The 15084-nt window shown below is 40.2% G+C and overlaps 1 protein-coding gene and 1 long non-coding RNA gene across 5 annotated transcripts in view; both read left to right on the top strand.

The window, feature by feature from the left end:
• The window catches only part of UBE3D (ubiquitin protein ligase E3D), a 203906-nt gene extending 196168 nt beyond the window's left edge, over nucleotides 1-7738 (top strand). For all 4 annotated transcript variants that reach the window (XR_013534366.1, XM_008994709.4, XM_035296189.3 and 1 more), the window contains one exon: nucleotides 7112-7738. Coding sequence is in view for 3 of the 4 variants with exons in the window: in XM_008994709.4 (XP_008992957.3) it covers nucleotides 7112-7132 (21 nt within the window). In the remaining variant the exon portion in view is untranslated. The remainder of the gene's footprint in view (nucleotides 1-7111) is intronic.
• Nucleotides 7739-10193: 2455 nt separating this feature from the next.
• LOC144582174 (uncharacterized) lies at nucleotides 10194-12775 on the top strand. Its single transcript, XR_013534367.1, has 3 exons — nucleotides 10194-11546; nucleotides 11700-11733; nucleotides 12650-12775. It is a non-coding gene; the product is annotated as an uncharacterized LOC144582174 (long non-coding RNA).
• The last annotated feature ends 2309 nt before the right edge of the window (nucleotides 12776-15084 follow it).

Here is a 15084-nt window from a genome sequence, read left to right as displayed (position 1 = left end):
AATGTTAATAGTAGTTATCCCTAAATGATGTAGCCACAAAAATTTTGTTTGTACCTTTCTGTGTTTTCTCAGTTTGTCTATAATTCATATAATCATAAATCATGTATTTAAACAGGAATTATAATAGGCAATATAAATCTAGACTTTTCTAAGTTTCAATAATTGCAATAAAGAACTTGTTGAATACTAAGCAACAGAAGTAAAGCTTTTTATTTCCGGTATAAAATAAAAGTGTCCAGGTTGGTTTTCAAAGGCAGGTATGACCCTCCTTAGCCCTTTCTCTTAAAAAGTGTATTAGGTCCACTTTGGGAGGCCGAGGAGGGTGGATCACCAGGTCAAGAGATCAAGACCATCCCGGCCAACATGGTGAAACCCTGTCTCTACTAAAAATACAAAAATTATCTGGGTGTGGTGGCGTGTCCCTGTAGTCCCAGCTACTTGGGAGGCTGAGGCAGGAGAATTGCTTGAACCCGGGAGGCAGAGGTTGCAGTGAGCCGAGATTGTGTCATTGCACCCCAGCCTGGCGCCTGGCAACAGAGCAAGACTCTGCCTCAAAAAAAAAAAAAGTGTATTAGGTCACCTTTTGCCATTCTTCCTACTGGACAGAATTCTTCACTCATGCACAAGTAGCCCTGGCCTCAGGCCACTCACTGCAGCATCTCCTTACTGCCTGCATAGTATTTCCATGACACTTTTCGACTGACAACTATTGGGATCCACAGCCACAAGCTTACAAGCTGGTTCCTCTACTTTCCTTCACAGTGGGTCAGAAAGTGTTTTATCTGCATGAAGCAGGTTTTCTTCTTGGTTGCATGTCTCTTTGAAGAATTAATATTACAGTTAAAATAGGAATTTAAAGATTGCCAGTGAAATAAATTTATTTAAATGACAGAACCCATTCAACTGCTGTAGAAATCTATTTTGTTCCATAATATAGGAGTTCATGTCCCTTCCTGGGATTTCTAATTGTACCAATATTTTAAGCATATCATTTCTTCAACAGCCATGCTTCTTAACTTTAAGGTAAGAGAGGGGGTGGTTTATTTTAAATATGATGTATTAGAATGGTTTTGCTGCTAAAGGCACCTCTCCTTAAGCAATTGTAAATGTTTCAACTAATTGATACTAGCGAAAAGTACTTTATTTCTGAGCTCTAGGAACTCTGTTTCTGAATAAATGTGTTTGATCAGAGGCACGTCGCAGCACAGTGGTGATTTTCAAAACACCACTTTAGGCCAAAGCTGCAGCAGTGCCACTGTTCCCTTCTTCGGGTTCCTTCCTGCAGATATTCCATAGGAAGGAGAAATTACAGGGACTTTTTGATTTGTGAGTCTGTGTGTATTGAGGTAGCACCATTTTATATCTTGTGTTTTAACACCCACTCATATTCATATCATAGAATTATTTTCGTACAAATGTTTTGTGCTTCAGAGGCAGTCTGTTTTAATGTAACATTAGAAGACTACTGCTATATAAATGTTGGCCCCGTGGGTTTGATCGCATTAGTAAAGTTACTGGATTTGCTTTATATGACTGGGAGCATCAGAAATGCTTGTTCTCTACAGTGTTACAATATCACCATGCAATGCCAACAATATTGTCAGTAGTCCAGTTATTCTAAAAGAAGTGAGGAGAAGTTCATGTCTAGGACTTACTTGCTTTGTCAAAGAATAGGATCAAGATACAGTAACCGTTACAGTGGTCCTTGATTTCAGCCCCATCTAGAGATGAAAAGGCACCAGTAGTCCCCTGCCATGTACACATCTCTTGTAGTACATCTCATCCTTTAAGTGGACTGCTAGCCTTCTACCTAGATGTCTGCTAAGGACATAACAAGGCTCAGCTTAACTTTTGGAATCAACAAGCTTTTTAGTTATATGTAAATTTTCATGGTACATCAGGGCTTAAAGCAAATACAGAGTGAAAGTTTAATTTACAGACATCCATCTTTTTTTCTCTCTCCTTTTTAAAAGTCTTTACAGAATGTGTGCAGAAAGTCCAGGTTTGGAAGGCTACACTGGTGTTCCCTTAGTCTATAGTTTCTGTCCCTTACACATATAATTGTTGCCAATTTGGAGGGACAGGATCTTCTTCCTCATTGGACTGTTTCTCACATTTTTGGTGTTTTGTTTGGTCTTTCCTGTCTGCCAGTTATTCATTTAGCAGGCCAGCATCCTAGGGGGATCAAGTGTGTGGGAAACTCTGTGCCATGCCAGGGTTTATGGCTCTCTTTGCCTCTCCCAGGGTAGTGCCTCAGAAGGCTCTCTTGCTTTCATAACGCAAAAATAGTTTTGTTTCTCCCAACAGGTGTTAATGTCCATCTTAAATTTACTCCATGCTACTGGAATCACCTGATTCTCTGACTGCCTCTCCCATTCTCATTTTAGGAATCCCTTCTCAGTGTGGTCTGTGGCTGGAACAATCAGTGTCACATCGATGATTATTAATGATTGAATGAATGAAGCTAGCCTCCCAGCCCAGAGAGAGGAATATCTTACAGTATTTATTCAACACAGAAAGTTGAGTCCAGGGTATCCTCATCATGGCATGATTAATGCCAAATTAGTGAGTTAGTAAAAACTACTTAATCCCAGTGTGATTTCAAGACATCAAGTATATTTGATAGATACTAGAAAAAGTTGGGGTTTTTTATTTAATTTTTGTTTTTACATGTATATTTTGTAAAGGAAATTTGGATCTTGGAAACTAGATTTTATTTTATTTTATTCAAGTAATTATTTATTGTTGAGACAGAATCTCACTCTGTCACCCATGCTGGAGTGCAGTGGCGGGATCTCAGCTCACTGCAACCTCTGCCTCCTGGGTTCGAGCGATTCTCCTGCCTCAGCCTCCTGAATAGCTGGGATTACAGGCACCCACCACTGTACCTGGCTAATTTTTGTGTTTTCAACAGAGATGAGGTTTTGCCATGTTGGCCAGGCTGGTCTTGAACTCCTGACCTCAGGTGATCCACCCACTTCAGTCTCCCAAAGTGCTGAGATTGCAGGTGTGAGTCGCCATGCCTGGCCAAGAAACTGGATTTTAAGTCAACAATGTCCTTTTTAAAAGGAACATTTGTGTCTGTGTACTTAGTGTGAAGAGTCCTTTCTAAAGCCTTTCTATGTAGCCAGCCTTGATGATATATCTTTGTAGTGATTGAAATTCTAAATAAATGTTGAGAAATAATATAAATTTGTTATCTAGGGTAAAAATCACATTAAAAAGTATTTAATGTTTCACACAAATGTATTAATGCTTCCCAGGCTTACATTTGGTCAACAGTACATCAACCTGGCCATGTTTATTGTGGTTTAAAAGATTGTTTTTCGATGATGACTCTAAGCAGAGAAATAATTTTTAGATATCTTAACGTCCTCTCCCTCTCTTCATTCCCAAGTGTCACTATTCAGGTGCACAAAACTAAGTCAAATCTTACAACCAACAGGAAAAGATTGTCTTTTGTTTTTTAAAATAATTATTTATGCTTTGTAACTATATTCCAGAAATGTAACAACCAACAGAGTTTAAAGCTGCAGCGATAGTCACATGCAATGCGAAGCTTTAAAACTTTTACTTTGGGGAATAAAACTAAAAAGATGAAATATAGAGATCTTTTTCAGTGTAGTGGAACAAAATAAAATTATCCTCTCTTAAAATAAATGGCAGTTAGGGGAAGTAATTTTTCCTGTCATGGATAAATGGTAGAGAACACAAAACCAGCATTTGAAATATGTTAACTCACAGTGTTTAAAATATAAGTAATAAAATGCATTGTACAGTACCTGTTCCCAAGGATGACTGCAGTTTCACGTTGTCTTTAAAAATACATAATGTGCTTGGCAAATGGAACTATAAAAACTAGACGGAAAAAAAGGCATTAAGCCAAATTTTAAACTTCTTTCTTTTTCAGTGGGAGGCTCCATTTTGCATCATTTAATTTAATCAGCTCAGCCTCTTTTGTAGTGTTCCTCATCTTGAGTTCATATTCACAGGCAGGCAAAAGAAATCTTTTAGTATTTGCGGCAATACCAAAGATTGGAAGTCTCTAAGCCTCTATAGTTTTCTGTCATTCATCTGTAAAGTTATAGTGGGAAAAGCATGGATTAGAAATCAATTTCTTTTTAAGCCCACCATTGTCACTTAACAGCTTTGCTACCTGAGCAAGTTTCTTACATTTTCTGAACTTCTGTTTCTTCATATGTAAAACAAAGTTTCAAATACCTGCTTTACTAAATCATAGGACCATGCTGTGGACGAAAACAATCAAAATAGGCTTAATAAAGTGTTTTACAAATTTCATGTACATCCTGTTAGAATTCCCATTTTGTGGATGAGGAAAGGCCGAAAGGGGCTAGCTGCTAATTTTTTGTCATAGGGGCTCTCTACATGGTAGGTGAACACCCCTGGCCTCTGTCCACTGGATGCCAGTAGCACCCCCTTCCAGTAAATATTGACCATTGAAAATGTCTCCAGATACTGCCATATGCCCCCCAGTACACAAAATCACCTCAAGTTGAGAACCACTGTTCTGTATAGCTAAAATTCTTAACCTTTTTTTTTTTTTTTTTAATTTATTTATTTATTTTTGAGATGGACTCTCCCTCTGTCAGCCAGGCTGGATTGCAGTGGTGCAATCTCGGCCCACTGCAACCTCTGCCACGTGGGTTCAAGTGATTCTCATGCCTCAGCCTCCCAAGTAGCAGGGATTACAGATATCTGCCACCACGCCTGGCTAATTTGTGTATTTAGTAGAGACAGGGTTTCACCATATTGGCAGACTATTCCTGCACTCCTGACCTCAAGCCATCTGCCTGCCTTGGCCTCTCCCAAAGTGCTGGGATTACAGGCATGAGCCACTGTGCCCAGCCTCTTAACCATTTTTGTAACGTAATTTATCAGTGTTATCCTTACGCTAAGTAGTTTCTGGTTGGAATACTCCATGACAGCAATTTTCAGAGGTAAAAAAAGAGATAACTGATTTTCTTCCATTGTCTTTCTGTTTGAATATAAGCAGCAGCATTGTCTTCTTTGTACAGTTGTGAGCTTCCTGTCCCTGTAAACTGTCTATGTAGAAGCCGAATGCTACCTGCCAGGGACACTGCCCACAGTGAGCCCTACGTCAGACTCCATGGCCTCTGGTCTTCCTTCCCCTGTAACAGGCTCTACGGGCCTCTCTTCTCATCTGGTGTATTCACAGGCTTCTAATATCTCCTGTCAGCTGAGAGACAGGGAAAACACAGGGATGTTCCTAACAATTACTGTTAGGTTTTGAAGGAAAGGTGAGGGTTAAAGACAGAGAGTTAGCGGGTCTACAGCAATGCAGGTTTTATGTCCAGCATAAGAACTGCAGAGGTAAGGGACCAGCTTAATACCAGAGCCCACCACTGCTTACAGGCTGGAGTACTTACAAGTGTGGGAGGGAGGGGTTTGGGCAGTATGGCTTGCTGCCCAGCGGGATATTGATAAGATGTTCCTGTGATCAGGTGGTTTGGCCCTTTTTCCAATGGGATGTCATAGGATGTTCCTTGGATCTTTGTCCAGCAAGATATGATAGGGATGTTACTTCCGTTGGGTCTTTGCCCGCCAGGGTATGATAAAAAAGTCAGATGGTTGGGCAGGATGTTTGTCATGGTCCAAACCCTCATGGAACGTTTTACTTTGACCAGGGTCTGTGAAGTGGTGGAGGGAGTTACAGAATGGTGCAGCTTGAACTAACAATGATTTCATTTGAGCTTCACAGTAAGCTCTTGAGGTTTGCATTAGTTGTCCGTGTTTACATTTTGTTTAGGAATTAACCTTTCCTCTTTGCTGCTCTTTCCAATTTGGTGTTCTCTTGATACAGAAACTCAGCAGGAAGTTGATACAGAAACTCAGCAGGTGCCTTTTCACTAGCACTGTATGAAGGGTAACATCCCGAATTACTCAGCATAAAGCAGATGCTTTCTGCCCTGTGTGACCCTTCCTTTCCCTTTCCTTTTAACAGAGATAGTTAAATACATACCTCTCTTTATTGCATTCAGGACTTAAGGACAAACTTTTGATGCTATTGACAGATGTCCCATACTTCTTTAAGAGTAGAGTGGCCGAGGCGGGTGGATCACAAGGTCAAGAGGTCAAGACCATCCTGGTCAACATGGTGAAACCCTGTCTCTACTACAAATACAAAAAGAAAATTAGCTGGGCATGGTGGCGCATGCCTGTAATCCCAGCTCCTCGGGAGGCTGAGGCAGGAGAATTGCCTGAACCCAGGAGGCGGAGGTTGCGGTGAGCTGAGATCGTGCCATTGCACTGCAGCCTTGGTAACGAGCAAAACTCCATCTCAAAAAAAAAAAAAAAAAAAGTAGAGTGTTTTTTCTTCTGTTGCTCACACTTTCTCCCCAGTAAAGGCCTCATACAAGCTTCCCAAGCCTGCCATACTTCACGATCTATCTCTGCTCTATCCTTGACTCTCTCCCTCATATGGCACAGTTCCCAATTTATTGTCACCCCTCAACTAAACCTTTCTAAACATTTATGATAGACTTTGTTATGTTTGTGTCTGTTTCCAAAACTATTGGTAAATTAGATGCATTTGATTTGGGCCTCATTACATAGTCTGAAAATATTTTGAACCTAAGACTGTATGAATTAATTTTTTTAACTCTAGGTTTTGAGATGAATTGCTGCTGACCAACACAATATAAGTGAAAGTACCACCATGACCTAGGAGAGACTGGTATAATTACCTATAGTGATGAGGACCTGGAATCACATAGGAATGAGACTCAGAATTCTAAATATGTAAGGTCCAAAACAATAGTTGTGAACCAATGGGAATGAGGACTGGATTACTTCATGGCAATAGAACTTTAGTTTCAATTAAAACTCTATTTTTCTGTAAAATGGATGTGAATCATCTTAATTACTGTATGGTTCATTTAAAAAAAAAAAAAAAAAGGCTAATTGGTTCCCGCTGTAAAATGCAGTGTCAGGCTCCACTAAGAGTCATTTTTCTGTTTAAATCGGCATGTGTTCTTATTGACCAAACTTACCTGATTCTGATTTGATGTGCATGTAGTCCTTTTGTCATGTTATAGAAGTAAAGCGTTATGGGTCTTCCTTCCTTCTCCAGGTGGCCTTTTTGAAGATGTAACTGTTGGAGCTGGGCATTCTCCTCCCCTGACAGACATCTCTCAAGCAGGAGTACACCGAGGCTGGCAGTCTGCTCAGGAGGCATCGATTACAAAGACAAGAACCAGAGCTATGGGTTGAGAGCATTGCATTTAAGTTTTAAGTTTACTTGTTTGCATATATTCTCTAAGACAAGAGTTAACTTTAGATCTTTGAAAATCCAGGATTGTGAAGAAAGTCTTAGTAGCAGGTTGAGGCAAGTATAGAAGTTACATCTCTATTTCCCGCTGAGAGGAGTATTCACATATGTGCTTTGTCAGCACCATCTGGAAGGTTATTAGCTAATGGAGACCCATCTGTCCTGTGGAATCCAATGAGGAATTTTATTGGTGGAACTGAATGTTAACTGCTATAAATCTTAGGAAATAAACTTTTAAAGAGTTTCACAGGATCATTTAAAACAAATAGAAAAACATTTTATGCTTTATTCAGAGTGGATGCTGAGTAGATGTGTGTTGAATGAATGATTCGCAGAGGTTTTCTCGTTTATGCAAATCTGCATGTTTCTTTTGTTCTTTATTTTCTTTACCATACAGTATTGCAAATTAATAAATATACCTCACTAGCAGCCTGTTTCAGAGTTGTTCTAATCCTTGTGTACCATCACAGATGTTGAGGAAACCTTTGAGAGAGAATGATAGAGCTAGAAGGAATCCCACAGAGTACAGGCTAGCTCCTAATTTCACAGAGGTTTGAGACTTGCCTAGAATCACACCACTAGGATCAAAGCTGGGACTGGAGCCAGGCACGTCCATCTCCTCTGTCCAAGATCTGATCTATCTCTCTCTGACATCCTCCTTTCCTCCTCCAGGATTAGGAGGACAATCTCCAGATTTGCAAATATCCCTGCTGCTCATCAAACCTATTAGGATTAATCCCTACAGACCACCTAATAACCGTGCCTCAAAAACACTGAGTTTTCTATCCCCAGGTTTTCTAACATTCTTTCTTTTTTTTTCTTTTTTGAGACGAAGTTTCACTCTCATTGCCCAGACTGGAGTGCAATGGTGTAATCTCAACTCACTGCAGCCTGTCTCCCAGGTTCAAGTGATTCACCTGCCTCAGCCTCCCAAGTAGCTGAGATTATAGGCACCTACCATCACGGCTGGCTAATTTTTTATATTTTTAGTTGAGATGAGGTTTTGCCATATTGGCCAGGCTGGTCTCAAACTCCTGACCTCAAGTGATCCACTTACCTCAGCCTTCTAAAATGCTGGGATTACAGGCGTGAGCCACCGTGACGACCTCTAACATTCTTAACCCAGGTATCACCTGGCATTTTATGATTGGGTAAAACTTTCATGATATCTTCTTCCTTGTAGTACAACCAAAACATTTGTCCTACTTGCCCACCAGTGGTATGGCACTCCTAATTCTGTAACTGGTAAACTGACATAGGAATAGTACCCAACTGTTAATCCTACAGAGTCATTTTATTAAGCACAGTTTGAAACACTGAAGTTTTTAGTGATGTGTCCAAGACTCACAGCCACAGAAAAAAATTAGTTTGGGTTCACTTAGCTACTAGGCTCCCAAACATCAGGTGAATTTCCACGCTTCAGATTTCTATCTGTCAGTATACAGCAGGGTTCTTCAGCCTCAACATCGTTTACCTTTTGGTCTGTATACTTCTTTTTGTGGGAGACTGCTCTGTGCATTGGAGGATGTTCACCAATGTTCCTGACCTCTAGATTCATTAGCACAGCCCCTCCTCCATTCCAGTTGTGTTGACCAAAATATCTGTAGATATTGACAAAATCAACATGCTGAGAACCACTGCTGTAGAAGATACGGCCTGATAAACAAGATTTGGTGACTGTCTATAGAGTTGTGGATTTCCCCTGACATATTATTACAAAATCTGAATCTTTTTGGCATGTAGCCCGAGCTTAGTATGCCATTTTTTTCCACAAATGAATGCATTAGTGGTGAGTACCATTGTGTCTGACTGTTTCTTAGAGTTCAGTTTGTATTTGTCTAATGTTAGAAATTGGAATAAATTAGATGAAACAGAGTTCAGCCTGTGCATAAAAAAGAATTTTCTTCTGAAATAGTTTTTCTCCCTCTGGAAAAATGCAATGGCCATACTACCATCCTAATGTATGTTTATGGTTTAGATGCTAGAGGTGCTCATGATTCCATAGATAACTGTACTGCCCAAAAAACTCAACTAGAAGAATATTAATTTACTAACCTTCCTGCCTAGAAAAATCAAGTTGAGTCAAATGTAGTGAGACACCCTCATCTTACCTCTTCCTTGGGTCTTAGGAGGAACCAAGCTAGCCTCCTTTCTGATGGCACAGAGTTGGGAGTGGAGGTAGAATGTCCATGATGATAAGAAGTGACAGATGTAAGAGGAGGTCATGCAACACACACATGCACACAAAGGGCAGGTTTCTAGCGACACTATAGTTACTGTGCTTTAAGTTGCGTCTGTCATGAATCACATGAATCTTGTCATAGTGAAGTTCCCAAGCTCAACAGGTCTCCATTGGATCTTCCACAGTTGGGAAGAAAGGGCCAGCACTGCTGAGCCAGTGCCTAAAGTGAACTATTTACATCTCGTCACTGGATAGGTCTGAGGGGTAACATGTCTGTACCTGTGAGAGTCTACTTTGAAGCTACAGGGCATGAAGGGAAAAGGGAAATGGCCCTTTCTATCTTTTTGTCTAAATAAAGAAATTGCTGTGGGTGGGTAAATTGATGTGTATGAGACACATGCAGAGACAAAGAGACACAGGGACAGCATTAAAGACTTAAATTTCATTTTAAACCATGCTGGAAGGGCCAGACAGAACTGAAGTAGGCAGTATAATATTAATGCTGACCCTTGGAAGTCATTCCACATTAGCGTCCTATGTTTTGTCAGTATAATTCCACAATCTCTTCAGTAGCATTCCTAGATAAGGATGTCACAGAATGCAGACATGCTATTAAGAGTTTAGTAATGACCAGCTGGGCACGGTGGCTCACGCCTCTAATCCCAGCACTTTGGGAAGCTGAGGCAGGCGGATCACTTGAAGTCAGGAGTTTGAGACCAGCCTGGCCAACAGGGTGAAACCCTATCTCTACTAAAAATACAAAAATTAGCTGGCTGTGGTGGCGCATGCCTCTAATCCCAGCTACTTGGGCGGCTGAGGCAGGAGAATTGCTTGAACCCGGGAGGTGGAAGATGCAGTGAGCCAAGATTGTGCCACTGCACTCCAGCCTGAGTGATAGAGCAAGACTCTGCCTCAAAACCAAAAAAAAAGAGTTTACCAAGGACCTCTTAGTAAAACAGCAACTTTCCAGTCCATTTTTTGTGTCTCTCAAATCTGATGTAAACAAATGGTTCTGTGAACTCGCTCTTACCCAGTATAAAGTCATGGTAAAATTGCAGTGGATAGACCCTGTTGAAAATTTGTTGGCCACTCGTTATGGCAAACCTATACAGGTTTCATTCAGTGAGTACTTTTAGAACCTCTACTACATTTCAGGAGTAGCTATGGATACTGCAGATAGTGACAATAAGAGAAAGTCCTTGCCCTCATCGAGCTTACATTCTCATGGGGGAAGCAGACAAAAAAGAAGTACTATGTTTTATCATAAAATTATTATATAATTTCTAAAAAGCACAATAAGAAAAAAATGAATTAAGAAAGAGTAAAGGGAGATGCTATTTCAGACATGGCTCAATTGAGCTTAAAGTGTACATATACTGTTGGTACCATATATGGTTAAAATAATTCAATTCTGTCAACAGCTGCATTGTCAAATGCCAACAGATTACATACAAACTGCAGTCTTGCTACTTTTGCCAAATTAGCTTGACCAAGCAAGGATCCACCAATATTAGCAAAGCATGTTTGATTCCATAGATACCAGAAAAAAGTTTGGTAATTAAGTCTGCTTAGTAGCCAGACTTGTAAAAAGTGCTGACAGTGATAGTTTTCATTTTGTGTGATAGATAAAGCAAACCTAGTTGTCCCTGTACATTTGTTTTTGTGCCTAATGTATAACAAAGATTAATTGAGATCCACACTTCATCATTATTCAGGAATGTAGGAATGATTGGTACATCTTAGTCTGCAGCTAGAAAAGAATCACCATTTATGGTACCCATCAGAGGAGTGTGTCCCACTACATGCTTATCTAAGAGTTCTGCACACTCTTAAATAATCTTAACTACACAAGATCATTCAATATGATTTCATGTAACCATTTCTCTTGGTTTATGTTTTAAGATTTTTACATTCTACCTGTATGTTTTACCTTTTAAGATGTATTTTACATTGTAAGATGCATTTGAGATTTCATTTACCGAATCAGCTCATCATCTATCCTCAATCTGGGAGAAAATGTACGAGGGAGTTAATGGAAATCAGTCATTCTAAGAGGTAAATTCTCCAGTTTTAAGAATGACAAACACATAATTGTTCAAAACTACATTTTAAAAAAGCATCTAAACCGGACTACCATTCTTTTAAAAATATGGCCCTTTTTCTATTCTGTAATAAACTAAACCGATTTGTTCTCAATCCCATTTTCAGGGCCATGCTTATTCTAGGATCCTTTGGTTACAAGGTAAGCAGAGTGTAGGATTTGTGTCGTGGTTCTGTCTCTTAGTAAACTTGCTTGGACCTTTGGCAACCTTTCTGGTCAGAAAGACAATTGCTGACCAGATGCCTACATTTTCTTTATTCACCTTTCTCGTCTACTATATGCAACCTGATTAGTTTCTTTCTATCAATATTTGAATATTTGTATTTGAAATCTTTTTAACATTGCATAGATTAAAACTATTTACTATTTTATTACTTGTTTTAGAAAAAGATGAAAATGATTTTTATTGTCATAATTTGTATGCACTGTATTTGTGTTTTGGTTGCAAATTTCAATAAATCTGCTAAAAAACAAACAAACAAAATTATGAACACCAATAAGTGGTTAATATAATTTCAAGCAGTTAGCAGCAGTAGATTTCCTCTATGGAGGTTCTGGTTGAACTCTTCCTAAACTCAAGGAAAACAGGGCTTGTCACCCTTTGCCCAGTGCCCTTCCCAGCCTAAAACGGACATGGCAGGCTTTCTGCAGATCAAAACTGGGAAATAAATTTTAAAAACAAAGTGCTTCATAAATGCCCACAAAAATAATAGAATCTTCTCTTTTTTCACTGGAAACCACTGAAGGGAACCAGTCTTTGGCGAAAAGGATCTCTCTGACCTGTACCTCCCCTTACATTTCTCACACCCTCTTCCTCTCTCCCTAGGCAATACCATTTAAAAAGAGCCAGACGTGCCAGCATTGATCACTCCTATGCCCATTTCCTGAATCCACACTTAAGGGTTGATCACTGTGTGACCCCTTCACTTGAAACTTTCTCTTCATAGGATGGCGATATAAGTATCAAAACTAGTCATTAGTTATATGTTCCATAGAAGTACATATTGGACTCAGAAAGTATACCATCTACTATTCTTTCTTTTTTCTTTTTTTTGAGATGGAGTCTCACTCTGTTGCCCACAGTAGAGTGCAGTGGCACAATCTCAGCTTACCACAACATGTACCTCCTGGGTTCAAGTGATTCTCCTGCCTTACCCTCCTGAGAAGCTGGGATTACAGGTATGTGCCATCACACCTGGCTAATTTTTGTACAGGGTTTCACCATGTTGGCCAAACTGGTCTCAAACTCCTGACCTCAAATGATCCATCTACCTTGGCTTCCCAGAGTACTGGGATTATAGGTGAGAGCCACCATGCTCAGCCCACTATTCTGTCTGAAAAAAAAAATAGTTACTGTCACTGTATCCTCCAAATACAGGGTTCCCTTCCTTCCCCACCCCTTCCCTCCCTTCCAGTGATGGAGGGGAGATGAAACTGCCCTCAGACCACCAGACATTGGTTAGATTCTCATAAGTGGCCTTCGCAACTGAGATTTCTCCCATGTGCAGTTCAGTTTTTTGTTTGTTTGTTTGTTTGTTTGTTTGTTTGTTTGTTTTGACAAAGTGTCTCTCTGTGGCCCAGGCTGAAGTACAGAAGCAGTAGCGCAATCTCAGCTCACTGCAGCTTCTGCCTCCTGGGTTCAAGTGATTCTCTTGCCTCAGCCTCCCAAGTAGCCGGGACTACAGGCACACACCACCACACGCAGCTTTTGTGTGTGTGTGTGTAGTTTTAGTAGACACAGTGTTTCACCGTGTTGGCCAGGTTGGTGTTGAACTTCTGGCCTCAAGTGATCTACCCACTAGCCTCCCAAAGTGCTGGGATTACAGGCGTGAGCCACTGCACGAGGTCCAAATACAGGTATTTTGAATAATAAATTCTCTGAATTGTTCATTTGATTATGCACACTGTGTTTAGTGCCAGTGTTAAAGAATTCTTGAAATAAGGTGCATACTGTGACAAAAGAATTGAAATAAAATTCCACATTTCAATTCAATACCTTTTGAAAAGTGATGATGTCAAGAAGAGAAGAAACAGCGTCCAAGCACAGATACTTTGTCTAGCATAGACAAGAGATATGTATTGTTGATATAGGGAGAAAATTAACTTGAAATAAATATTTTTAAACTTCTAATGAAATCACTAGTAAATTAGAAATGTGTGTGTTAAAAATCACTAGAGGAAACAGAGAGCTTAATCAAGAAAACACATTTCCTATGTATCTTTCAAACCCCAAGACAATTGCTCCTGGCAATTATAGAAGAGCCAGTTTCAGTGCTTGTGTTTATTTTTGTCTCCATTTATTCCATCAAGCCAAGGATGTCCCTACATCAGGGATCCCCAACCCCTGGGCTGTGGACCAGCACCAGTCCGTGGCCTATTAGGAACCAGGCTGCACAGCAGGAGGTGAGTGGAGGGTGAGCAAGCATGACCGCCTAAGCTCCTATCAGATCAGATGGCATTAGATTCTCATAGGAGGTGAACCCTCTTCTGAACTGCTGGGAGAGATCTCAGTTGCACAGGCCACTTACGAGAACCTAACCAATGCCTGGTGGTCTGAGGGCAGTTTCATCTCCCCTCCACCACCGGTCCATGGAAAAAGCATCTTCCACAAAACCAGTCCCTGGTGCCAAAAAGGTTCAGGGCCGCTGCCCTGTGTAAGCAAAGGTGACCACTTGTGGTTGTGCCACAGTGGTTGTTTTGCTTACACAGACATAAAGTGTTTCTGAAATGAGTACTGTCATTAGAGATTGCTTTGTATGAAAGTAAAATTAAGAATGGAGGTGAGAAAAAACACACAGGAGAAACCTGCCAAGCAGTGAGTGATGATGTCAAACTGCTGGTGTGGATTCCAGCAGCTGTGGGGTAATAAGGGGTCCTCCCAATGGACAGAGAAGGCATCCTTATCTGGATGAGGCAGGATTTTATGTGAGCCTTAAGTGATGATTAAGATTAGGAAGATGGAAAGAATGAGACACTCTGGAAGAATGAAATTTTGAAACAGTAAGAACATTTGGCTAGATTGGAGGAATTGAGATTGGACCGTGAATAATAAGATAGGAAAGAGTTCTTGTTAGATTGTGGAAAGCTTTGAATGCCATCATAAAGCGGAAGAACATTCCCCTCCCTTCTGACTTTTCAGGGCTTGAGCACAACATGAACAGAAAATATATATTTTTCATACCCTTGAGGGCTTTTTGAGTTCTGAAATATAGATGCAGAAGTTAAGAGTGAGGGTTCTAGAATCCACCTGCCTGGGTTGAAATGCCACCTGTGCAATCTTGAGCACGTTCTTTAAGCTCATCTTGAAAATGGGGTAAAAAAAAATAGCATTGTCTTATAGGGATTTTTTGAGCATTAAATGGGTTAATGCATACATAATGTTTAGAACAGCACCTGGCACACAGTGTGCAATACATTTTAGATACAGTGGTTACTCTAAATTTGCTGCTCTGACGCCCCTCCTTGTCATTTCCTATGGAGTTGATTTTCTGA

This window comes from Callithrix jacchus, chromosome 4, assembly GCF_049354715.1.
Source record: "Callithrix jacchus isolate 240 chromosome 4, calJac240_pri, whole genome shotgun sequence".
Classification (NCBI taxonomy): Eukaryota; Metazoa; Chordata; class Mammalia; order Primates; family Cebidae; genus Callithrix; species Callithrix jacchus.
This window is presented reverse-complemented; position numbering and strand designations above follow the sequence as displayed.